The sequence below is a fragment of the Mobula birostris genome, unplaced genomic scaffold (assembly GCF_030028105.1).
Source record: "Mobula birostris isolate sMobBir1 unplaced genomic scaffold, sMobBir1.hap1 scaffold_543, whole genome shotgun sequence".
NCBI lineage: Eukaryota > Metazoa > Chordata > Chondrichthyes > Myliobatiformes > Myliobatidae > Mobula > Mobula birostris.
In genome coordinates, this window is record NW_027278273.1 from 142030 (window position 1) to 166779 (window position 24750).

General features: G+C 44.9%; 1 protein-coding gene across 6 annotated transcripts in view; it reads left to right on the forward strand.

The window, feature by feature from the left end:
- The first annotated feature begins 2233 nt into the window (after window positions 1–2233).
- hnrnpc (heterogeneous nuclear ribonucleoprotein C) overlaps window positions 2234–24750 on the forward strand; it is a 31558-nt gene continuing 9041 nt past the window's right edge. For 2 of the 6 annotated variants that reach the window (XM_072250697.1, XM_072250696.1), the window contains exons 1-4: window positions 2234–2754; window positions 7117–7185; window positions 22447–22717; window positions 24480–24555. In XM_072250697.1, the coding sequence (XP_072106798.1) occupies window positions 7174–7185; window positions 22447–22717; window positions 24480–24555 (359 nt within the window). In that variant the 5' untranslated portion in view covers window positions 2234–2754; window positions 7117–7173. The other 4 variants (XM_072250698.1, XM_072250699.1, XM_072250701.1 and 1 more) reach the window with 4 other exon arrangements.

A 24750-nucleotide genomic window follows, 5' to 3' on the forward strand; every position in this document is an offset into this window, starting at 1 on the left:
GGACAGCAGTGGAGCAAGAGGCTGTTCCTGAATTGCTGAGTGTGTGTTTGCAGGCTCCTCCTCTACCTCCTCCCTGACGGTAGCAATGAGATGAGTGCACGTTCTGGGTTTTGGGGCTCCTTCGTGGAAGGGTGCAGACGCATTCTCAGCAATGTTGTCTGCACTGGAGGGCTTGGGTTTTAAGAAACTGGACAAGCTTGGGATTGTTTTCCTTCGAGCAAAACACGATGAGGGGGTGACCTCAGGGCTGCTTACCCTGGGGAAAGGTCTCTGTAGAGATTGATGCAGACAGCCCAGCGCATCTGTAGATGTAAACTTCCCACTGTCCTGGACATTTACAGAGACAGGTGCGTAAAAAGGGCCCTCAGGATCATTGGGGACCCAAGTCACTCCGACCACAAACCATTCCAGCTGCCACCATCTGGGAAACGGTACAGCAGCATTAAAGCCAAGACCAATGGGCTCCGGGACAGCTTCTTCCAGTGGGCCATCAGACTGATTAATTGTATTTCTATGCTATATTGACTGGCCTGTTGTACATACTATTTATTACAAAAAACTATAAATTGCACATTTAGACGGAAAAGTAACACAAAGAGTTTTACTCCTCATGTATGTGAAGGATGTAAGAAATAAAGCCAATTCAATACAAAAAAAGGACTGTAACCACCCACTTTATAAACATATAAAACTAGATGGAACAGGTTTAAGGTTACATGGGAAAAAATTTAACAGGACAAGTTATTCCCACACAGAGGGTGACAGGTGTACGGAACAAACTGCCAGAGGCTGTGGTTAAGGCAGCTACAATAACAAAGTTGAAAAGACTTTTGGATAGGTTCACAGTCAGGAAAGGTTTAGAGAAACATGGGTCAAGTGTGGGCTGACAGGATCAGCATAGATTGTCATAGACAAGTGGGACATACCCCTTCTGTTACCATCCTTAGGGAGGAGGCCCAGGGACTGAAGACCCACACTCAACGTTTTGAAAACAACTTCATCAATTTTTTGACTAGCCAATCACAAACGTAACTACCACACGGAATGTTGGAGGAACTCAGCAGGCCAGGCAGCATCAACGGGAAAAAGTACAGTCGATGTTTCCGGCCGGAACCCTTCGTCAGTCCTGTACGTTGACTGTACTGTTTTCCATAGGTGGTGCCTGGCCTGCTGAGTTCCTCCAGCAGTTTGTCTATGTGTTGTGCGGACTTCCAGCATCTGCAGATTTTCTCTTGTTTATAACTACCTCATTATCCATTTTTTTTGCACAATTTAATTTTTAAAATCATAGTAATTTTTAAATATTGCACCATACTGTTGCCACAAACCAACAAATTTCACGACAATAGATTCTGATATCCTCTCCAAATCCACCCAGTCAAAAATCTGTTTTTTTTTTGCCCGACAGACCACTATCTGATTGACTAGGTCTAAAGTGTTTTAATGCACCAACTATACAACAAAACCAACTAAAATGAATGTGGTTAAGGACGATGAAAGTAGCCAACTCATTTCAACATGGAGTAAGTCTATGGGGAAGGCAATGGGCTGCTTTTCACGAGACAGGTCTTGCCCTGTGCTCTTCAACTTGATTAGCAGTTCCCTCAACCAATCAGAAATGGAAATACCATTATTTTCCCGCCCCTCAAGTGCAGTCTTGAGGCTGGAGTTTTTCTACGTTTTACGTCATTACGCACTGAACGGTTGAGATTGACACAAACGCAACCAATTGCAATCAGCCTTTTCTTCTTCGTTCTGTTGTATTAGGACGAAGCCTTGGGCCGCCAACACCTCAAAGGCGATAAATATACTTGTTTCTTTTTATTAACTCAGCAGGAACATACCAAGAGCAAAAGATGAAAAAAACAAATCGATCGACCAGCTTTTTAAAAATAACGTGACAAGCGGAATCTTGACCGACGGGCCAGTTATCTAATCAACGATGCGGATTGCGGAATCGCCCTCACAACGTGACCAATCGGTCGGAGATCATCCGGGGAGGGCGGGGTGAGCGTGACGGATGCGGATTGGCTGAGTGACGGGGAGGAAAAAACCGTCAAGTTAAGATGCACGGAAGGAGGTGGGTTTAATCCTAAATTCTGCTGATGGTCGTGGCCCGCAGCTAATGGGGTGCGAGGCGCTGGCGGACCGTGGCCAATGGACGGTGAGCATTTGGAAAATTAAGTTAGGTCGTCCATTTTGGCCCCGCCTTCTCTTTGGCGCTGCCGCCTGTCTCGCTCTTTCTCCCTCTCGGTCGGCGGCCGCCATTTTGTTGGTTGTTGTGGGGAACTTTTCCCTCCTCTCTCTCTCTTTTTCTCTCCTCCCTCTCCCGCACCTTATTTAAAATATTTTTAGTTTTTGTTTGGCTTTTTAATTATTTACTTTCCGCCGCCGGGCGTTGTTTTTTCGCTGGGAGGGGGGAAAAAAAGAAGGCCTGGAGTTTGCGTGCGACCTCTCTCCCGCTCCGTGTGTGTGTGTGTGTGTTTGTGAGGCGCTCCAATCCCTTGATCCGTCTCCCTCCACCTTTCCCTTCAGAAAAAAAGGCACCTTTCAGATCATAAATAAGGACAGCTGCCCTCCATCCATCCTTCCCAATATCCCCCCCATCCGGCAAAGAGCGAGTCTCAAGCCGCCCCTCTCTTCCCCCACTTCCTCCTCCTCAACTCCCCCTTCCCTCCCTCCCTCCTTCCTTCCCTCCTCACCAAACCCCCCCGTCCCTCCTCTCTGTCTCTCGGGGGTTTTGTCCTCTCCTCGGTGAGTACCAACAGTCTTAAAACAACAGGAAGGCGGGGAAGTCAGGTGGTCTTTTTTTGGGGTGGTGGTGGGGTGGTGGTTGTGTGGGGTGGGGAGGTTTTGTGGAGGGAAAAGGGGGTGGGTGGCGTGTGTTCGGTGGGGATCCGGCTTAGTGTTAACGTCTCTGGGGAAGGTGGTAGGAATCTCTCTCAATGTCGATAAATCTATATAAATGTGGATACATCAATAAATGTTGCTACATATTAGGCCTAAATGTCTAGATAAATAAGGACAAATTTATAAACGTGGATAAATCTAAATAAATATGGATAACTAGCATTCTGTTGTTACAATCACCCGAAATGCCAATATAAATGAGGGTAAATCTACATAAACAGCAGCACATCTATAAAATGTGGGTAACTAACTTTAACATATAGTAATATAATAAATATGTGAATATGAGTACAAATATAAGTGAAGTTTTTGCTGGGGGCCTTTATAAATGTGTGTAAATCTATATAATTTTCAGTAAATACATTTATTGCAAAGGACCTATGAAATTACTGTCTAAATTACTGTCATTTTCTAGGGACTTGAATAAATGCCTGTATAACGTTTTTAAGGCACTGTAACCACCTATATAAATATGGGTACAATCCTGGATAAGATTAACATTTTGGTGCTGTAACATTGTCTTAATGCCTAGGAATAGTTACAAAATTTTTAGTTGTTAGACATTCATCTAAATGCCCTAGGATAGAGTACAGTCTGTAAAAATGTATAAATCTATGAGAATATGGATAACTAACATTTGGGCCCAGCTGCTTTAACTAAACAGTGATAAATTGGAATCTGAATTATGTTGCATAATGTTCCTATAATATTCCTTAATGCCTTGGAATAAGAAGTGGATAATCCTGGGGAAAGGGTAATTTATTGTTGCTTGTAGCATTGGCTAACACCTATAAGTAAGGAGGAATCTGTAAATGTTGGTAACTAATATTTGGGTGTAGGAGCCTTGTCTTAAAAGCCTAGACGTAGAGGTTAATCAATATAAATGAAAATTGCTCTATATAAATTGGAGTATATTAGGTGTGAATAACATTTCAATGCTGTATCCTTGTTTGGAGGATGTGATTGAGGCTGAAGACTCTACATGTGGATAAATCTACATAATTGCCCCTGCCTATACTCCCAGGAATAGAAGGGAACTTTGCTATATTAGCTCTAATTTATTTGTTGCAGCACCAAGAGAGGAACTAATGCAAATCTGTATGCATGTGTATGAATATTACACAATGAATATGTAAACGTAAAAAAATAACTTCAGGATTGTCACCTAATCTTCACCTCATTTATGGATCTATAAAAATATATCAGCTGATGGGGACCTTTTAAAAATTGGAGTAGGGATACCTTTCTTCTAAGTAAAATCTAGAATGCTTGCCTAAATCTCAAAACAATTCATAAATCTGTCTGCCAGATTCTCAGTTAGTTAAATAAACCTGCATAAAATATAACTTGGTTGCTGCAACCTACTTAAACCTGCACAATATTGATTTATATGTGTGTGCTGTTCAGGGTGCAGCCAATACAACTAGTAAGTGTATTGCAAAATCTTCACATAACTGTCCACAGAAAGAGATCAATATATAGTTTCAACTGATAAGGCTTCAGCAAAATATATATTTAAAAAAAACAAAATTAAATACAAATGGCTCTGATAAGTCTATCCTCTCTGTTGTATAATTTTTAACTAAACATTTGCCCACATTCAGAAACCCATAAAGATATGTTTATGCAGAAATTAATACTGATGTTCAAAGTAAAATCTAATATCAGAGTATGTGCATGTCACCACATACAACCCTGAGATTTTTTTTCCTGCAGGCATACTCAACAAATCTATAGAACAGTAACTAAACAGTATCAATGAACAACAGACTCTGCAAATGCAAATATAAATAATTAGCAATAAATAATGAGAGCCTTGTTGGCTCAGTATTCACTGCTCAAAATGCAGTTTTACTTAATATTTTGAATATGGTACAATTATAAATTCTGCTTTAGTGTGAACTCCATGTTGAATTGAGTGGTTAAACTTCTTGTTTTTCTAGTTAAAGTCATCATATAATCCAAATGCTAATAATGTGATGTCTGCTTCAGTTTTAATCCTTACTAAATCTAAAATCTTTATAGTTCATTTTGAAAATATAAAATCGTGGTTATATAGAATGAGAACAGTTTTATATTCTGCTTTATAATTCTGAAACTTGTTTCACAATTGATTAAAACTAATATGTTTGTTAATTCCATTGTGTAGATTATTACCAATTGTAAAAAACAGTAAATTTATTAAAGTACATATGTCACTATATACTACACTGGAATTCTTTCCAATTCCTTGTTAAATTCTGATTATAATTAAATATTTTTTGCATCAGCTTATAACAAAAATAATGGTAAGAAACATTTATTTGTACAATTTCCCAAAAATATCCGTCTTATCATTTAAAAATTACAATTGTTTAAAGCATTGAGTTAAAGCAGTTAGAAATTCTACAGCCATCAAATTAAACGATCTGTTTATGAATATAAACCTAAATAGTGCTAAAACGTTTTATTTTTGAACACTGAAATAATGCATTTCTGTTTGATGTACTAATTTATTTCAGATTTCAAAATTGTCATTAAACTTAAAGATCATGGCTCTATTTAAATACAGAATTTTGATTATTAGTTGGGCTATTATTTGGAATTAGAATACATTAGTCAAATTTACTTGTACGGCTTTTAAACTTAATACTAATTTATGAAGTTTTTAACTAAACTCTAATTTTGCAAGATGCACTCATCCCATTTAAATCAAACATTACTCAGTTTAGCGATACAACTAGAAACAAATTTAAACATTTATATATATTTATGATTACAGATGGGATCATGAAAAATTTACCCTCAAGTTTCTGGCTAGGGACAGGTTTTTAAAGGGATGTACAATTAGCACTTTTTAAAGATTTTTTAAAAATTTATGGAAAGCTCCCTTTGTTTTGTACTTTCCAAAAACTATGGTAGTTTCCCCTTTTTTAGGAGTGGGGAGAGTGGAAATACTTTAAGATGTTTTTAAGATTGAGGGGGTTTTTATCTTAATAGCATTTTACACATTGGAAACGAGCTTTTTAGGGAGCCTAATTTTTCATAATAGGAAGCATTTTTTAAAAGAACTGTTTATATGCTAAACTGCTTTGCACTTCGGATTTTTCCGTATCACAGCTCAGCTGCCTTTTTAAGCATAAGTTCAATTACAAGGCAGAACATTAAGTGCTTTTAAAGGTGTTTCTGCACTATTTTGTACTTGCCACAAGTGCATTTGGCAGGAAATGTCTCACGAGGATATAGAAAGTGATGTGATTTGTGAGAAAGTAGAAACTTTCTCTTTTCAAAAGCAGAGAGAAGGTATTTAGACTTTTTGAATGTTATAGATATTTTGAATTGGAGAATATTATGTTTCGCGTTTATTCAGCATTTTGAAAAAAGGAAAGTTTCATATTTTGTACCTCAACCTTTGTTTTCCACTTTTAGTAAAACCCCATTTCTCTGGAACACTCTAAAACTAATTGAAAAAATGTTTAAAAGGTTAACAATCAAAAATCTATTTTGATAAATTGGATACTTCATCTAAATCATTACATTTAAAAAAAAAATCTTCAAGGTTGTTTCTCCATATTTCCTGTTTTGAGAACATTGTTAATGTTTTGTGCTTTGAAAATATTTATTATATAGGTTTCATAATTTTTGGAGGGAAGACATCAAGTACACTTGGTTTTTACTTCTGCGTCTTGAAATTAAAAAATAACTTAAAATGAAAATTGGCATTTTTAGCAAAAATGCGTGAAGCAGTATTTTGAAAAGCTGCAAAATCAAAGATGTCTTGTGCTTTTCTAAGGCAAAAAGCAGAAGTTGGCACATTTTGCTGCCATCAAGATGTTGATCACTGAAAGGCTCAGAATGGTTTGAGGGCAAATTCTACCATGGCTGACTTCTCCGATTTTCTTTAGTTAATTTGGTGTCATTAATTTGTTTATTTTTGTTTTAGAAAAAATAATTACTTGTGTTCCATGGCTTCTGAGCCATGGTAAGGTGTGGCTGCTGCCTGCTGCCAATGCTCAACCTGCCTCCTTTTTCACTGGCAGGGCTGCCAGAGCACTCGATGGCAGTGGAGTAATGTCACAGTGGGCATCTGCCCTGCCCCATCCCAGCCCAGTGTTGCAAAGGTGGCACTTTTCAGACCGAGAACTTTAATAAAAGTGAGAATGATTTCTTTTCCTCAAATTGCTTTTGTTGAACTTTTGTACTTTTAATCTTTTTTTATATTCGCAGTTTTGTGGACACTTTTTCCCTAAAAACCAGTTGGTTGGGCCTCTCTATAAGATCAACATGAATGCAGAAGTAAGCACCAACATTTTTTCTCACAAAACTTTTTTTTTAAAGCTGAAGTGTTTTAAGAGATGCAAAATATTTTTCCTTTTTTTAAAAAAAAAAGCTGTATACTCCTTTTTAACAAATATCTGTAGTTTTAGCAGTGTGCGCGAGTAGATTTTCTAAAAGCACACATACATAACTGGTATATTTAGTTTAAAGTATTTTTTAATTTAACAACCTGAGGAATTGTTTTTCAAATAATGTTTTTAACTTCTCTCTCTTTTTTCCAAGCGTTTTCCCCTTTTTTATACTGCTGTTCAAACTGTTAATATTTTTTCCAGAGGTGATCTCTTTGACAAATTTTGTATCGAGAAAACTCTTGCTCCTCCTTTCCTCCTTTTTCTCCGAGCTTGAATCGAACTGTTCAATTTTGAAGTGTTACAATGCAATTTTTAAAGTTTTTGTCCATTTTATATTGATGTTATTCATATAGAGAGTATATATTTATATTTTTGTACAACTCTCCGCCCCTCCGTTTAATTTTTGTAGTTGAGTAGTGGCTTTTTAGAGGGTTTTTCAGTAGCAGGCTGGTAGATTTTTTAAGTGCCTTCGTCTTTAACTTTTTTAAAAAATGTTGGTCTCTGGTGGCATAGTTGAGCAGACGGTGGAGTTTTTTTCCTTCCCTCCCTCTCCTTTCCTTCATTCCCCCCCCACCTTCCTTCTCTGCCTCCAAGAAAATCCAAATGGTCGCATCGTGCACTTATTAGCAGATCACATTTGTTTGGGGAAAATAAAGCTGCTTCCAATTGCTGTTTTAATTGCAAATGCACCAATCGCTTGAGTGTTTCTTGCCCCGCTCTACCCCCTTAAGCACCCATACTGTATTCATACAGCATATCCTCTCCCAAGACACAATCCTCTATCATATGCACCCAAAAGTCAAGGCTGGGGACGGGGAGTACCACCTTTTGCCTTTTGTGGGTTTCACACAGCAGCCGGGTTGGTCGTGATCCTTGCTTCGTAAAATGTCTAAGATGAAGCCTGAAGGGTTGTGCAAGCCAAGTAAGTTTTAGTTAAGCAGCGACTTCAAAAGCAGTAACCTTTATTGTTGGGAGGTATATTCCACCTTCCCACCCCCATGCACCCAGGAGCAATGGTCTTGTCTAGTCCCCATTGCTAACCAGACTTGCCCCATTTCTGTGTGGATAACGTGACAAGTCCCATTGCAATGTGAGGGGAGCTACTTTGAAGCAAAAAAAGCTGGAAATCTACGGCAAGTAATTCTTCTTTTCCCCCCACCCTGTGCTCACTCAATATCCAGCTGTTTAGGGCCTTTCAACCAAAATGGAGCATTCATCGTTAAGATTCATCAACCTGACTTGGTCATTAGCAGCACTTCCATGGGGTTGTAGCCATGAACTGAGCCTGGCCATGCTGGGGTTTCCTTGGGAGAAAAAGTTTAGTGAGGTTCAGTTGAGGGAATGGTGGCACCCTAAACTTCTGTGGCCATTCACTCTGAAGTGTACAGAGGTGGGTCAGAGGTTTCCTCCTCTAGGTTGAGGTCAGGAGATAATGGAGAGGGTTTAAAGACCTGAAGGTCAATCGAAAGAAGCTCAGTAAGCAGTTGTCTTGGGCTTCCACTCCCTTGGCTGTTGGCTTCAGGAGCACTACCTCTTTCATGTGCACACTTGGCAATTGGGGCCGAATCACAACAAAAAGGAACATTTTTACAGTCCTGCCTATGTGCTTTAATGATGCCTCTGGCCTTGGGTAGAAGGGAGGGGAGTCATCTGAGATATCCTCATTTGGTGAGTTAAATCAGTGATCAATACACCAGCATTAATCAACTTTCCTGGGCCAGAGTATCATGGGATGATCTGATTTGAGTTCATTGGTGGGGTGGAGAATGGCAGCCTTTTTTAAAGAAAGCAATTGGAATAAACTCACTGAGGGTCAAAGTGAAGAAATATTTCAACACATAGATGGGGAGATGTGTTTGGAATCTGATTTAGGGTCGGATTAAAACTGAGAGTTGGGTCACAGGTCTATGAAATTCAGTGGCTGCCTCACCCACCTTCCAACATCATCACCACCACTACTCAATGATACCTTCCTCCTGTCAGTTATGGTGGCTTACAGGGCTGGCCAGTGGAGTACTGTCTCTCAGTGTCTTGCCTTTGCTTTCCTTCAATGATCGCCCAGTTAGGAAATGAGATATAGTGGCAAATGGCAGGGATACAGCCAGAACTTTTGAACATTTGGTCAGGGAACAAAAAATTGTATCACAGGATTGCAACTGAGGTACTTTTAAACCAATGTGATTCATAAAGTAAAATGATGGTTTTGTTGAAACTTCAGGCTTTTAGGGAAGGACATTTATCCTCAACATATTTCCAAACCCACTAATGATTGATCAGCTTGGGAGCCAGTAAACAAGCGTAGCCAGAGATTTTCTCTAATAATGAATGGGTAAAGCATATGGTAAGTTCCTGGCCTGGATATGAACCCAATCCTTTATGACAGGAAAAGAACTGAGATTGGGCTCCGGGGTAGGTTTGGGGAGGGGCCAAAGGGGTGGTAGGAAACTAGGGAGAGCCAGGCTGATGTGCTTTCACACGCAGCATTGAGAAATAACCATGTCCACGTTTTCGCCTCTGAATGAGGGGAGGGGTGAAAATTGGCTGTATGGGAGAGCCCCACCAGCCCGTCACCTTTTTGAAGAGAGCTTTTAAAGGCCCATTGACAAGATGATCTGTGTCAGTTCCAACTCTCAGGCTAGGGTGGGACATGCTGACCATTGCCCAAGTCCCTGTGGGATGAGAGAGGGGCACAGAATCATTGAGCCATGGGCAACAGAAGGAATTTGATCAGCTGGGAGAGTGCCTGTAAGCACAGGTTGTTTGCCTCCTGACAGATATAGCAGCTGGATTTGTGGGAAGGATGTTGTCTGACTGCAACACTTCATCAGATCCCAGTTGATGTGAGGAGGGTTATCAGCTTAAGGCTGATGGCTGTTTTGCTGTGTAGATATTCCGTCAGAAAATGGGTTTGCTCTTGAAACACAAGCAAGTCTTGTTAAAAATAACAAAACAATTAAGTCTTTGGGTGCAGTTGAGAAGAGGAGACCCCCCCCTTTTCCATGTTCATGGGAGGTGAGTGTGGTGACTTGTGTATAATGGATTTGCCAGCCAGGTGTCACAGGTCAGGGGGAGAGGGATGCAGCAAGTGCATGAGGGTTTCAAACTGACAGAAGGCCGTCATGTGCCCCAGACTTTGGAGAGGAGACAGGGTAAGGAGAGGCTGATTGTCCAAGAAAGACTAAGTGGAGGAGGAGGATGTTTTGACGGGGTAGTGAGGTGGTAGTGGAGAGGGAATAGAGAGCTGCCGGCTACTATGTGTTGAAATTGCCATAAACAATAAACTCCCAACTCCCCTAATAACCGCTGTAGAGAAGACAGCCCTTCATACCAAGTGCATGCTGTCCATCAAGTACACTCATGCCATTTACCAGCACAAGGTATGTGTCAATAAGGCCTTAAGATGTAGCAGAATTAGGCCCATAACAGCCCATGAGGTTGTTGTCAGGTTTGAAGATGGCTCATTCATTCTTTCCCTTCATGCCCATTCTGTCTTCACGTAACACTTGAGTCCCTTACTAATCAAGAACCTGCGAACTTTTGTTTTAACTATACCCAATGACTTGGCCTTCACAGAGTTCTATGTCAATGAATTGCAGAGATTCACCACCCTCTGGTTAAGAAATTCCTCCACGTCTCTGTTTTAAAGGGATGTTCTTGTATTCTGAGGCTGTGCCCTCTGGAAGTCCACTCTATCCTTGTTGCTGTCCCTATAACAAGAACAGCTATTGCTGCTTGATGGCAGACTGTCTAGGTGGAAGGATGATTTGCCCACCTGCATATGGATTTGATCGAGCTGTGTGCGTGGCAGGCTTTTGCAGTTCGCTTGCCCAGAGTACTTCACGTTGTGTGAAGGTGATATCTCGACAGGATGAACATGGAGAGGATGTTTCCACCTGCAGGAGAATGGATCTCTATTTAAACATTGCAGGAGACCAGTGGAAGCTCCCCCCCCCCACACACACACACACACACACACACACACACACACACTCAGTAGTGGGTCTTGGGAACACGCTTATACACACACACACAGACACATGAGAGCAGAGGCTATGAAAGTTTTCAAGCAGAGGGAGGTGTATTCTGTAAGTGAGGGGCGGGGATGCGGAGCTGAGGTTAGTCAAATCGGTGGTGATCTTAATAAGGAATTGAACTGGAGAAAAATCTACCTGTTCTCGATTCAAAGGAAGCAAGAGAGGGGTAGTCGCAGAGAGGCTGTGGGTGTTGATGAAGAGGAGACTGCAGGTATCACACTGGCTCAGGTAGTGGCTAGGCAACATCCATGAGGGGTGATTTGGTCAAGGAATTGTTGCTGACACAAGGCCCTCTCAATTTCCTCCTCTTCCCTGTTCTAGTTCCAAATAAGCAAGGCATTGGGTTATCAGTCCTCTCATTCCTCAACCTCACACCCTCACCACTTACAGCACCCTACCATTGGCATCCTTGACTTACACCTTTGATTTAGTTACAATGTTGCATTTATTCTGTTCCTCCTCCTCCTCCCCTCATCCTCCATCACCACCACACTCTTCTTCCCCCACCTCACCATCTTATCAGTTTTGCACTTCTGATCTCCCATTTGTTTATTGTAAGATTTACGTAGTTGAGGTATAAAACAAGTATAATAGAGCTCCCACTATGACCCCTTTAAATACTGCTACACCTCTCTGTTACATATTCCTACCCTTTCCTAATGCCCCTCCCCTCCCCTTGCCCTAATTCTGTCCAACTGATGTGAGTTTTGTTGGGGAGGGTAGAGCTTGTGTGGAAGTGGAAGAACTTGCCTGAGCATTGCCTACACATGATCGTTTGTCCACTCTTGGCTTGGCTGTGGGGATCCATGCGATCCTCTGCAGATTGAGGTGCAGGGAGAACAAAATATTAAATACCCCATTGCAAACCTTTATCCCTCATGTTGTGCGGCCACACTTGAATTTCCTCTGTATTAAGTACACTTAAACTTGACAGCTGAGCCTACAGTGATGGGAAAGAGGTGGAGAGGAGGGTGTGTTTTGCAGTAAATAACTGCTTTAGGAAGGTCATGTTAAAGCTGTATCTCGTGCAGACGCCAGATTCACCAAACATGAGAAAATCAGAAGATACTGGAAATCAGAGCAGCATCTGTGGAAAAGAGCAAACAGTCAATGTTTCAGGCTGAGACCCTTCATCAGGACTGTTTACCCTTTTCTGTAGATGCTGCCTGGCTTGCTAAGTTCTTTCCAAGTTAATTCCTGGGATGAGAAGATTGTCCTGCCAAGAGAGGCTGGATCTGTATTTGGAGTTTAGAAAACTGAGGTGACCTTACTGCAAAGTAAAAGATCTTGAGGCGACAGTGGTGTCGAAGTTTTATGGGAGAGACACAAACAAGGGAACAAAGATGCAAGATGAGGGGTGGACCTTTCAAACTAATAAACACTTTTCAAAGGGTGGAGGAGGCCAGATCATTAGATATATTTAAGAAGATGATAAACAGATGAAAGATTGCAGGCAGGGTGGATCTGGCACATAAGAGGAGTTGAGGTCAGCATGCATCAGCCATGATTGTCCTGAACGATAGCACAGGCTTGAGGGGTCAAATGGCCTTCTGCTTTCACATGTTGTGAACATGTTTGTATTGCCTGTGGAGAGGTGTGTGCCTCAAGCCTCCCCTCCCCCAAAATCAGCTAGCGTCCTTGATGTATTTGAGGGAGGTGCATTGGGCAGTTCATCATTTCCCGCTGTTGGTGCGGGAGAACTAAAGGATATAAGAATTAGCAGTTGTCGGCCATCTGGCCTGTGGAGCCTGCTGTGCTATGCAATAAGATCATGGCTGTTCTGGCCGTGGACTCGGGTGCACTTACCTGCATTTTCCCTTCTGTGTAGACATCTATCTTAACTGTTCTCAATACAATTAATAAGGTAGCTTCTGCTGCCTCCCTGGGCAGAGAATTCCACACATTCGCTACTCTCCAAGAAAAGTAATTTCTCCTCATCTCTGTCCTAAATCTGTCTCCCTGAATCTTGAGGCTTGTTCCAGACTCTCCCACCAGTGGGAAAAACTTCCCTGTCTCTATCATATCTATCCTTGTCATAATTTTGTTTCACTAAGATCCCCTCTCATTCTTCTGAATTCCATCAAAGAATGAGAGAGAATCTAATAGAAACTTATGAAATGGGAATGAACCCTACGGTCTGCAAAGCAGTGTGTTCTAGCGAAGGGTGAACAGGAGCATATGACCTGTGGGGCAGGTTGGAGCTGCAGAACTTAAACACTGTGCTCCCACCACTGGCACTGGTATTTGCAACCTGTACTTCCGGTCTGATACTTAGAAGCTCCAGCAGAGCACCTGCCATTGGAAAAACAACCCCTTCCCCATCCTGCACAATCAAAAAAGCTTGCATTTGGCCAGCTCCTTTCACTATTCCAGCAGCTCAGGGTTGCCACCATTCATGCCAATGCCACTGAGGAGCTGCCCCTCACCCCAGCCAGTAGGAGCTACCTTTTGCCCAGTGGCAGCTCTCAGCTTGCTCAGTGGCTGTAGCTGCCTTGCAGCCGTGAGCTTATTGCAGAACTGAATGTTCTGAGCCACAACCCCAGGCTCATGAGTCGAGCCCAGTCCTTCATTATCCTTTTCTGATGATGTGCGCATGCGTCACCTGTATTTGACTCCACACCCTGGAGATGTCTGTGAAGGCCTGTGTTAAATGCAAAGCTGGGGTGGGGGAGTGCATTGTTCAACTCACTGCCCGGCTGTTCTCTGGTACCACTCGATCAGATTCCGCACTGTGGGTTTCTTGTTCTCTACACTTTTAACACAATTGGGAGGTCAGTCAAGCTCCTTTGTGTCTGTGCCAACTTGCTACCAGAGCAGCCTTCCAGTTCCACCTTCTCAGGGCCTCGCAAGGTTTCTTTCATCATACATTAATCCACTTTCCTCCTGCTGCCCGCTGTCACACCTGCACACCATGGGAAACTAGATCCCAGCATGCAGCTCTCTAGGGCGCCTATTATTCCTTATCTCAGCCAACTGAAGCTGCACCCAACTGTGCAGTAACAGCTGTGATTCTGAGTGCATTTCAGGACCCCTTTCCTTAGGTGCTGTGGCTGTAGTTCTGTTTCAGGCCTCAGATTAAATGGGCAGCAGTGATCGAGCACAGCTTCACAACTCCGGAGACCTTGGGTGCAATCCTGACCTCTTGTTAGTGCGTGGAGCTTGCACGTTCTCCCTGTGATCCCGTGGGTTTCCCTCAGGAGCGCCAGACACAGGTCAGTGTGTTAATTGGCCTCTGTAAATTGTTTTACCTCCTTCTCCCTTTGTGTGCGGACAGTCTGGGGGAGTTGATAGGAATGGGAGTGGGGCGAGTGAGTTCTTGCTGATGGGCCTGCTTCCTTGTCACTGTACTCAATCAGGCACTCGGCCTGTGACCCAATTCTCCCAAGGAGTGCTGAGGGCACACTTCACTGTCAGGGGTGTTGCTTCCCCCAAAAGGAGCTCTCACTTCCTGCTACTGCAAAGACAACTAAGGTTTCTCTTGTGGTACAACATGGTAGAAGACCCTTCAGCCCATTGGGTCCATGCTGACCATTAACCACACATTATTCCCATTTTGGACACTCTTATCAACTCCTCCCAGATCCTATCCCTCGCCCACATGCTGGAGGCAATTCACAACAGTCTGATGTCTCACAGATATTGTGACCCAGTTGGTCCGTGGGGTGGGAATCCTACAAAGTGTCAGGAAGGATGTGCAAGCCCCACACTGGCCGCAGCAGTGGTCAGAATTCAACTTGGATTGCCAGAGCTGTGAGGCAGTGGCTCTAACCACTTGACGGCTGACCATTTCTGAACTCCACCACCTTAAAAAGAAATTCAAATGTTGTTTGAAACAGGTTCCTAGCAAGATTCATGCTGGAACTGAGTGTGAAGTAGTTTCCGAGAGAGAGAGAGAGAGAGGTGAACACTGAGATGGAGCCTGAAGAGCCCTTAAAATTAATCCAGGATCAAAGAATCATGCAGCATTGAAGTAGGCCCTTCAGGGCAGAATCATGATTCTATTCCTTGTCCATAGAGAACACAATTCACACACTAATTATTAACATACTGACCCTTCATGTGTTTATGTGGGAAGAAACTGCAGCACCCAGGGAAACCCATTTTTTTCCTAAGGTGAACATCCAGTATTATGGTAAAAATGCAGGTGTAGTACCTCTATGGCCCTGAGGGTGCAGGATTGTTGGAGGTGTAGAAAGAAATGTTAGCTGTGGATAGATGAGGCAGGGTTGGAGACATCTTGCATGTTGAAAAGGTGCTGGTGATAGCCCATTACATTGAATATCCAATGTCCAAGCTGCAGATCATATGGCTGGTATTCCCTCTGTGTAAGATCTTGCTGTGTGTATGCGTTGGCTACTAATTCTTTAACCGTGACTGGACATCAGGTGTAACCCAGTGACTGGAAGCTTTCCCAGACTGAAAGGTTTAACAGAAACCTCTTCCTTCGGACAGAGGGAGGCCATTCAGCTAGTTGAATTAATGCTGACTCACAGTAGTTGCATTCTTTCTCCCACCCTCCCCCCGCTTTTGTTACCCCATATCTTGTTCTCTCATGCTCAAGAACTCCTCTTCTCTCCCCCCGCCCCTGACACACACGCAGACACATTCTCCTTGCACCTCTGTACACTGGATGATTTGCAAAGCCAATTAAGAACAGAACATTAAAGTTGGTTTTGGTTTAGTGTAAATGATGGTCATTGCACATGCCTGGGAAAAGGACCTGTTTCCATTGCTGTATCTCTCAACGGCTGTAACCTACCCGCCTTTGCGCTGTGAGAGGAAATCTGAGCACCCAGGAGATCCATCACAGAGAGAGCATTCAGATTCCACGTGTTTGGATCAAACCAAGGTCATACCAGAACTCTGGGAAAAGCAACTGTACTGGCTCTGGTCAGTACAGTAAGCCACCTGCTTACAGAGTGTGTTGCCATACAGGCTTGCCCAGGCTTGGAATCTCTTTCCAGTTCCAGCACTTTTGGAGTTCTGCCTGTAATTTGGGTTGCCACCCCACAGGGATTGCCTGGAATGCAGGGCTGTAGTTACAAGGAAAGATTGACAAGCTGTGGTTATTCTCGCCAGAATGCAAGAGGCTGAGGGATGGCCTAATAGAGGTTCATAAAATCATGAGAATCATAGATGAGATGAATAGATTTTTCATCCTGAGGGCCACAAACACGAGAAAATCTGCTGGAAATCGAAAGCAACACACAATGCTGGAGGAACTCAGCAGGCCAGGCAGCATCCTTGGAAATCTCTTCGTGAATACCTTGGTCCAAAATGTCAACTGACTACTCTCTTCCATAGCTGCTGCCTGGCCTGCTGAGTTCCTCCAGCATCTTGTGTGTGTTTCCTTTCTCCCTGCGGTACAGGCATCTAGAGCCAGAGGGCACAGGTATGCATGAGGATGGAAAATTCAAAGGAGACCTGAGTGGTAAGTTCTTTCACAGAGGCTGGTTATCTGGAATGAACTGCCAGAGGACATGGGTACAGTTACAGTGTTTGGATGGGAAAATCTTAGAAAGATAAGCAGGCATATGGGATTGGTGTAGATTGATACTGCAGTTGGTAAGGACAAGTCAGGCGGAAGGGACTGTTTCTGTGCCATTGGAGTTTGTGATTGGCAGTGATGGAGGTGCACAGGCGGGGTTGGGTGGGGGCACTATCCAACTGCAGACTGACATTGAGACTGCAGAGCTCAAACTTGAGCAGAAAGACTATGCCATTCTAACAGTGCACAGTCTGCATATTGCTCTTCTCGCAAGCATTCCCAGGGTAAGCAAGGAGATACATAGCCTGTGGAGGGAATCGAAGGGTGCGTGGCTGATGTAAGAAAAGGCCGTTGAGGAATCGGTGTTAAAGGGGACCCTGTTCTACTGGCTCCTGGGTAAGTGCTCTGAAAGGGTGGATAGGAGGTTATCTCCCCTTTACCCTCCAGGCAAAGGGTACATTTCCCTCCATAGATGCTGTCTGGCCCACTGAGTTCCTCTAGCAGTTCATTTCTATTCTTCCCATATTCCAGTCTCTGTGGCTCCATGTGTTTGGACTGGTGTTTTGCTAAGTATTGAAACACAGAATTGCTGCCTACCAGTGGCAAAGACCTGGGTCCAGTCCTGGCCTCAGTCACTCTTCTGTGCGTGGATTTGGCACGTTCACCCTGAAATTGTGCTTTGTTTCCTCCCACATCCCAAATGTATGCAGGTCAGGGGGTTAATTGTGCTGTAAATTGTGTTCTGGCGGGTGGGGGGAGGGGGGAGAGGTTGGTGGGAATGCTGGGAGGATAAAAAAATAAAATTAATGTTGATGTGTAAATGGGTGGTTGAGGGCTAGCATGGCCTTCGTGGGCTGAAGGGGTAATTTCTGTGCATCTCTGACTATTCCTCTGCCTCTGTACTGACACCGGGAATAAGGGCTAGCATTGATTCAGGAAGAGAAAATTATGTTTGCCTGAAGTGCTGGAGCATTCTGGGTTGTGATGAGAAGCTGGGTGGGGACTGGAAATGGTGTACAGGCCTTCCCCAGAGAAACATTCCACTCGTGAGATCTCTTCGTAACCCAAACTGTTTGCAAGTCAGGAATCCAGCTGCAAAGAATACCTAGCTGGCAGAAGATGCTACAACCCTCAAATCTATCCCACTGTACTCTCAAGCACTTGTTCACATGTACAAGCTCCAGAACAATTTGTATCCTGGGGGAGGACCTGTATCCAGTTGTGCATTTGTAATGTGGGGATGGACCTGCATCCAGTTGTGCATTTGTAACGGGGGAGGACCTGTATCCAGTTGTGCATTTGTAACGGGGGAGGACCTTCATCCAGTTGTGCATTTGTCACGTGGGGATGGACCTGTATCCAGTTGTGCATTTGTAACGTGGGGAGGACCTGTGTCCAGTTGTGCATTTGTAACATGGGGGAGGGCCTGTATCCAGTTGTGCATTTGTAACATGGGGGAGGACCTGTATCCAGTTGTGCATTTGTAATGTGGGGATGGACCTGCGTCCAGTTGTGCATTTGTAACGGGGGAGGACCTGCATCCAGTTGTGCATTTGTAACCTGGGGGAGGACCTGTATCCAGTTGTGCATTTGTAACGTGGGGGAGGACCTGTATCCAGTTGTGCATTTGTAACGTGGGGGATGGACCTGTATCCAGTTGTGCATTTGTAACGTGGGGGAGGACCTGTATCCAGTTGTGCATTTGTAACGTGGGGGATGGACCTGTATCCAGTTGTGCATTTGTAACGGGGAGGACCTGTATCCAGTTGTGCATTTGTAACGTGGGGTTGGACCTGTATCCAGTTGTGCATTTGTAACATGGGGGATGGACCTGTATCCAGTTGTGCATTTGTAACGTGGGGGATGGACCTGTATCCAGTTGTGCATTTGTAACGTGGGGGAGGACCTGTATCCAGTTGTGCATTTGTAACGTGGGGGATGGACCTGTATCCAGTTGTGCATTTGTAACGGGGAGGACCTGTATCCAGTTGTGCATTTGTAACGTGGGGTTGGACCTGTATCCAGTTGTGCATTTGTAACATGGGGGATGGACCTGTATCCAGTTGTGCATTTGTAACGTGGGGGATGGACCTGTATCCAGTTGTGCATTTGTGACCTGGGGGAGGACCTGTATCCAGTTGTGCATTTGTAACGTGGGGGAGGACCTGTATCCAGTTGCGCATTTGTAACCTGGGGGAGGACCTGCGTCCAGTTGTACATTTGTAACGTGGGGGATGGACCTGTATCCAGTTGTGCATTTGTAACGTGGGGGAGGACCTGTATCCAGTTGTGCATTTGTAACGTGGGGGAGGACCTGTATCCAGTTGGGCATTTGTAATGTGGGGGATGGACCTGTATCCAGTTGTGCATTTGTAACGTGGGGGATGGACCTGTATCCAGTTGTGCATTTGTAACGTGGGGGAGGACCTGTATCCAGTTGTGCATTTGTAACGTGGGGGAGGACCTGTATCCAGTTGTGCATTTGTAACGTGGGGGAGGACCTGTATCCAGTTGTGCATTTGTAATGTGGGGGAGGGCCTGTATCCAGTTGTGCATTTGTAACGTGGGGGAGGGCCTGTATCCAGTTGTGCATTTGTGACCTGGGGAGGACCTGCATCCAGTTGTGCATTTGTAACATGGGGGAGGACCTGTATCCAGGTTTTTGATATGGTCATTTGAGTTTGATCAATTAGGTTGGAGCACAAGGAATTGAGGTTGTGTAGGTTGAGAATTAGTTACCGGACAGGAAGCAAAGAGCAGTGTATGTTTACTCGGAGTTAACAGGTTGTACTGTTAGTGACAGTGCCTGAGTCCCAGCCGTGATGAGTCTTGGAGAAATCCGAACTCCCAAGTGTCCTGATGCTACTGACTGGGTGGGATTGTGAGTAGGGAGAAGATTGTAAAAGGGGGTGCGGACGTGGACATGTCAGGTGGGATTTGGGGGGAAGAAAATGAGGCTTGTTCAGAAGAGGTGTGTTTTTTCAACGACAGATTGGGTAACATCGGTGTTCAAATGTGTATTTTCCACATCTGAAGGTGTAGCAAGTGATTAGGAATGTAAATAGTGTGAGGGTTTGAGTACAGCATTGGAAACACCTCACTACCGAGACATGTGGCCCTGTTCAGCCCTCAGCTGGAGCAGTGTGTGTGCGCAGTTCCTTTGTCCAAACGCAGACCTACTTGGGGGGAGTGAATGTCTCAGGCTGCTGGGTTTGCATTGGGGGAGAGAATGAGCAGACTTGGAATGGGAATGGATATAATTGATCTTGCAAAAAAGTTCTTACCAAGGCTCAACAAAGTGGATGCAGGGAAGCTACTTGCCTCAACTGCGGTCTGGGTATGACGGTGGTCATGGGCTTGGGGGGGGCGGTTGAGAATTATGTTTTTCCTGAGGTGCTGAACCAAAAGAGTTAATTCCAAAAATTGTACTTTTCTGTATGTTGGAGAAAGTGAGGGTAGTGGGGTAGAATGGGAAACTGAGGCACATGATCATAAATGGTGGTGAAGGGGAGGGGTTAACAAATTAGCTGACCATTTCTAATCCTTGCAAGGATTGGCAGCCAGGGGCTGAGAGATGTCACCAAGTGAACAGGGTGGGGTTGCCCCTTCCCATCCCTCCCAGCCAATCCAGTGTGGCAAGGAAAGATGATGCCTGAATTACCCTGTATACTTCTCTCCTAATTTGTAAGACCCCATTTCACTGCCCCTCCACCCCCCCCTTCCATTTCTCCTGACGATTACAAGGCAAAGTCCCACAGGTCTGAAGCACGGAGAAAGTTGCAAACATTGAGCCAGGAGCAAAATGGAGACGATCTTTTAGGCTGTCAACTCTTCGCCTATGCCTAGCTCTCCAGTGTGGGACAGTCACAAACCTGAAACATCGCCTCTACCTTCCTCCCTCCACAGACGCTGCCCGATTACTTGGATTTCCCATCCCAAAGACTGTTCCTTCAATGATTTCTGAAGAGCGTAGAGAATTGGGAAACTGAAGCAAAAACAATACGCTGCTGGGGGAGCTCGGTGGGGCAGATGGGGTAATGGACAGTCCAGGGAAAGTCCTGACTAGAAGCATCCATTTCCCTGAGTGGATGCTGCCCGAACAGCTGAGTTTCCTCCAGCAATTTGTTCTTTGCTCCAGGTTCCAGTGCCTGCCACCTTGTGCGTCTTCACAAGTTGCAGTGTGGACTCAGAGCGCTGTAAGGGGAGCAGGAAGGATGGTATTCATCAGTTGGGGGGACGGAGAGGAGGTTTAAATAGCAAGGACCCCATTTGAGCAGGATGACCTGTAAATTCTGTGCTGTTATGGCATCAAACCACTTTGAGAGCTGTTCCACATTTCAGTAAGGTCTTGGATGGATAGCTCTGAAAAATAACAAAGGGCCTCATTGACATTGGACGTTTAATACTTGCACTAGCTGGGGCATCCAGGGAAGAGTCTTGGGAAAAGAAGTTTGGCCATTTAGGATGGAAATAGGGAGAGATACCCTTTGCCCAGAGGGGATGTGAATCTCTGGAATTCTGACCCCAATGGTGGGGTGGTTGCTACACTTGGTCACTGAATTAATTTGAAGTTTGCGAGTGACATGCGTCTGCTGTAGCAGTGGGAATGAAAAATGGGGCTGAAGTAGAAGCTGAGCCTTCATCCTTTTGAAATGTGGAGCAGGCTTAAATGGCTTGCCTTTGTACTTTATTGACACCCTGGTTTAAGAAAAGTCGTCTGTATCTTGAACAGTTGCCTGGACTTCCTGATCTCTTGTGTAAAAGGTTCCTGGAAGCCTGCCTCATAGCTGTTTTATAGTGATGGTCGCTGTTTGGACAGTGTTCGTTGCTAAAGCTGAGGTGTCATTCCTCTACTCCTACACTCGTTCACTCGTTCCACCTCCAGCAGGATGTCCCTTCAGCTTAGGGGAGCCCTGTGCGGTCCTGGGGTTGCTCTGGAGTGCAGGGCTTACACCCATGGGCAGTGTTGCTGAGTGACAAACAGGCATGGCTTCTCCCTCCTGCTTCAACACAGCCTAGTGTGGAGTGTTCGCCTGATGACCCTTGACCAAATAATTCCTACCACATTCTCCTCTGTGCCAGACCCCTAGGGGGCTGGTGGTAGCCTTTGCCTCCTCAGCATCCAAAATGGGCTCAGTAGTCCTGCAGTGGAGTGAGGTGTTCCGAAGCCGATCTTGCATGTGAAAAGGAGTCCAGGCTACATCTTGGATCAGTGAGATCTGTAGACTTGGATGCCTTCGTCACATGAGGCCAGATAGCAGTGTGACTCTGCTGCGACACCCCACACTGCCACTGCTGGTTGGTGAGGCCGCCAGTGCAGCATATTGTGTTAATGTTGGCACTTGGCAGTGTCAGGTGAATCACTGTGGGGGTGGAGGAGGGAGGAAGAGACGTGTACCTGTGGTTCGACAGATGCAGTCTGACAGCTGTAAACATTGAGCCAGGAGGTAGGTGTGGTTGAGAGGCTGAAGGCATGGGGGCCTTGCCAGTAATCAAAACAGTTAAGGTGAAGGAAGGTCAAGGGGCCAGAGACAGAGGAGCTAATGTGCTGCACTTGGTTTTTTTCTCTCTCTCTCTCCCTCCCTCCCTTACTCAAAATGGAAATGCCAACTGCCTACCCAACCAGAGCTACGAGAGCCTCATGGCTACCAAACTGATGGCCAGCAATGTGACCAACAAGAACGACCCACGCTCTCTGAACTCCCGGGTCTTCATCGGCAATCTGAACACCGCTGTGGTGAAGAAGACGGACGTGGAGGCCCTCTTTGCCAAGTACGGCAAGATTGTGGGCTGTTCAGTACACAAGGGCTATGCCTTTGTCCAGTATGCCAACGAGAGGACGGCTCGAACGGCTGTGGCAGCTGAAGACGGCAGGATTATCGCAGGGCAGCCATTGGGTGAGCTGGGTACCAGGGGCGTGGGGGGGGGGGTTGGGCTTCATGGAATTGGAACACCTGAGCCCTGACCTTTTTATGTCAGGACCCTGCAAGGTGCTGAGTATAGGATTCACAACATGCAAAGGTCCGGGTTTACTGCTGGGGAGGGTAGAAGATATGATTTGGGTGGGGGAGTGTGAGCATATCCCTGAAACCAGATCTCTCCTTTGATCACACATTCTCTACGTTGCACTCTTGCTCAGTCTGTCCCGCTCTCCTGTTGTCGTCTCCTTGCTCTCTCCCATTCTGTGTCTCTTTAATCTTCCCCCGTACTCTTTTCATCTCGCCCTTACCCTCCCTCTACTCCCTTTCTTCCTTACACTCTCACCTTCTCCCTTCATCGCCTTCACTGGGGACAGTTCACAGTGGCTGATTAACCCATGTATGTATCTGGGATGACGGAGAGAACCAGACCCTTGGGGGTGGGAGGTGTGTAGGCATGGCCATCAAGGGTCCTTAAAGAGGAGTTCAGAATGTTTGAATAATCAGGGAAATTGGGACCCAGGGTAATCGGGACAGATGATAGTGTCAGGAGCAGGTTTGAGGGGTGATTCATGTGTTTGTACCCCTGCTGGGTCTATACCTTTCTCAAATCCCCTCCGAAATAATGCAGCAAATTCACTAGCAGCATTCCTAGAGGCAGTCAGACGTCTGTAATAACTGCTGAGGTCATAGCTCATCTGGTCATGGGAAGTAGACAGTCGACATTTTGGGCTGAGGCCCTCATCAGTATTGGAAAGGAAGGGGGCAGAAGCCAGAACAGGGAGAGTAGGGAAATCACTGACATTATGGAATGTGTTGTTTTGTGGGAGCAGTACAGTGCAAGACATTGTAACTTAGCAATTTTAAAATAAGATATAAATAGTGGAAGAAAGGGTTCATGGACCGTTCTGAAATCTGATGGCAGAGGAGCACGAATTTGTAGGTGATAGCTGGGTCCATGTAAGAGGGGAAAGGCAAGAGGATATGGGTGGTGATGGTTGGGGAGACGAAAGGCTGAAGAAGAGAAAGGCTTTCATTTTGTATTCATTTTACACTCACAACTAACATTGACTTCGATGCCCAGCACCTCCACAATGGAATTAGGGCTCTGGTCTGTGGGATGTTATTTTGGTGTGTTAGTGGGTTTGTTGATCAGATAAGCTGACTGCTGTGTGTGTAGCATGTTCCATCCTTCTGAGGAAAGGTTGGGTAGACACCAGCTTCGTTCCCTGGAACGAAAGAAATCGTGGGGTGACCTCAACCCTCAACCTAAACAAGATGCATAATCTAGTCTTTTTCTAGGGAAGGGGGTGCTAAAAGTGAGAGGTTATAGGTTCAAGATCAGAGGTGAGAGGCTTAGAAGGGACATCAAGAGCAGCAGCTTCATGCTAGGAATGAGCTGTCAGAAATTGTTAACGCAGACACCTCTGAAAGCTGCCGAGGTAATTACACAGAGGGGAGAGGTTTGGAGGGACGTGGGCACATGGGATTTCATGGTCAGTGCATTTCAAGTTGGACCAGGACAACTCAGGAACTTGGGTTATATTGTTTTCTTTGTGACTGTTTTTCTGAAATCATAACAATGTGTGCTATGTACCATGTGCTGTTGGTCATGTTTTTGCACCTTAGCCCTGGAGCAACATGGTTTCGTGTGGCTATAGTTAAGTATGATTGAATGATAATTAAACTTGAAACCAGGCCATGACTCTAGCTGATTCTCTGTGCCTGCTTTGTGTTACAGACATCAACCTGGCTGGGGAGCCCAAACCCAACAGACCCAAGAGTGGCCAGAAGAGATCTGCTTCCGACATGTATGGGTGAGTTTGCTTGGACGGCGTCTTCTGCCCCATCCTCTCTTGCCTTCACCCAGATCCCAACAACGATTGGTGAGGGGAGGCCGGGAAGCTCCCTGCTCCTGAGCAGAGGAACCCCTTCTGTAAGTGTGTGTCGGGTGGTGGTGGTGGGGGGGGGGGGGAGATTTGGTGGCCTCTTTGCCCTCCTTCAAAGCATCC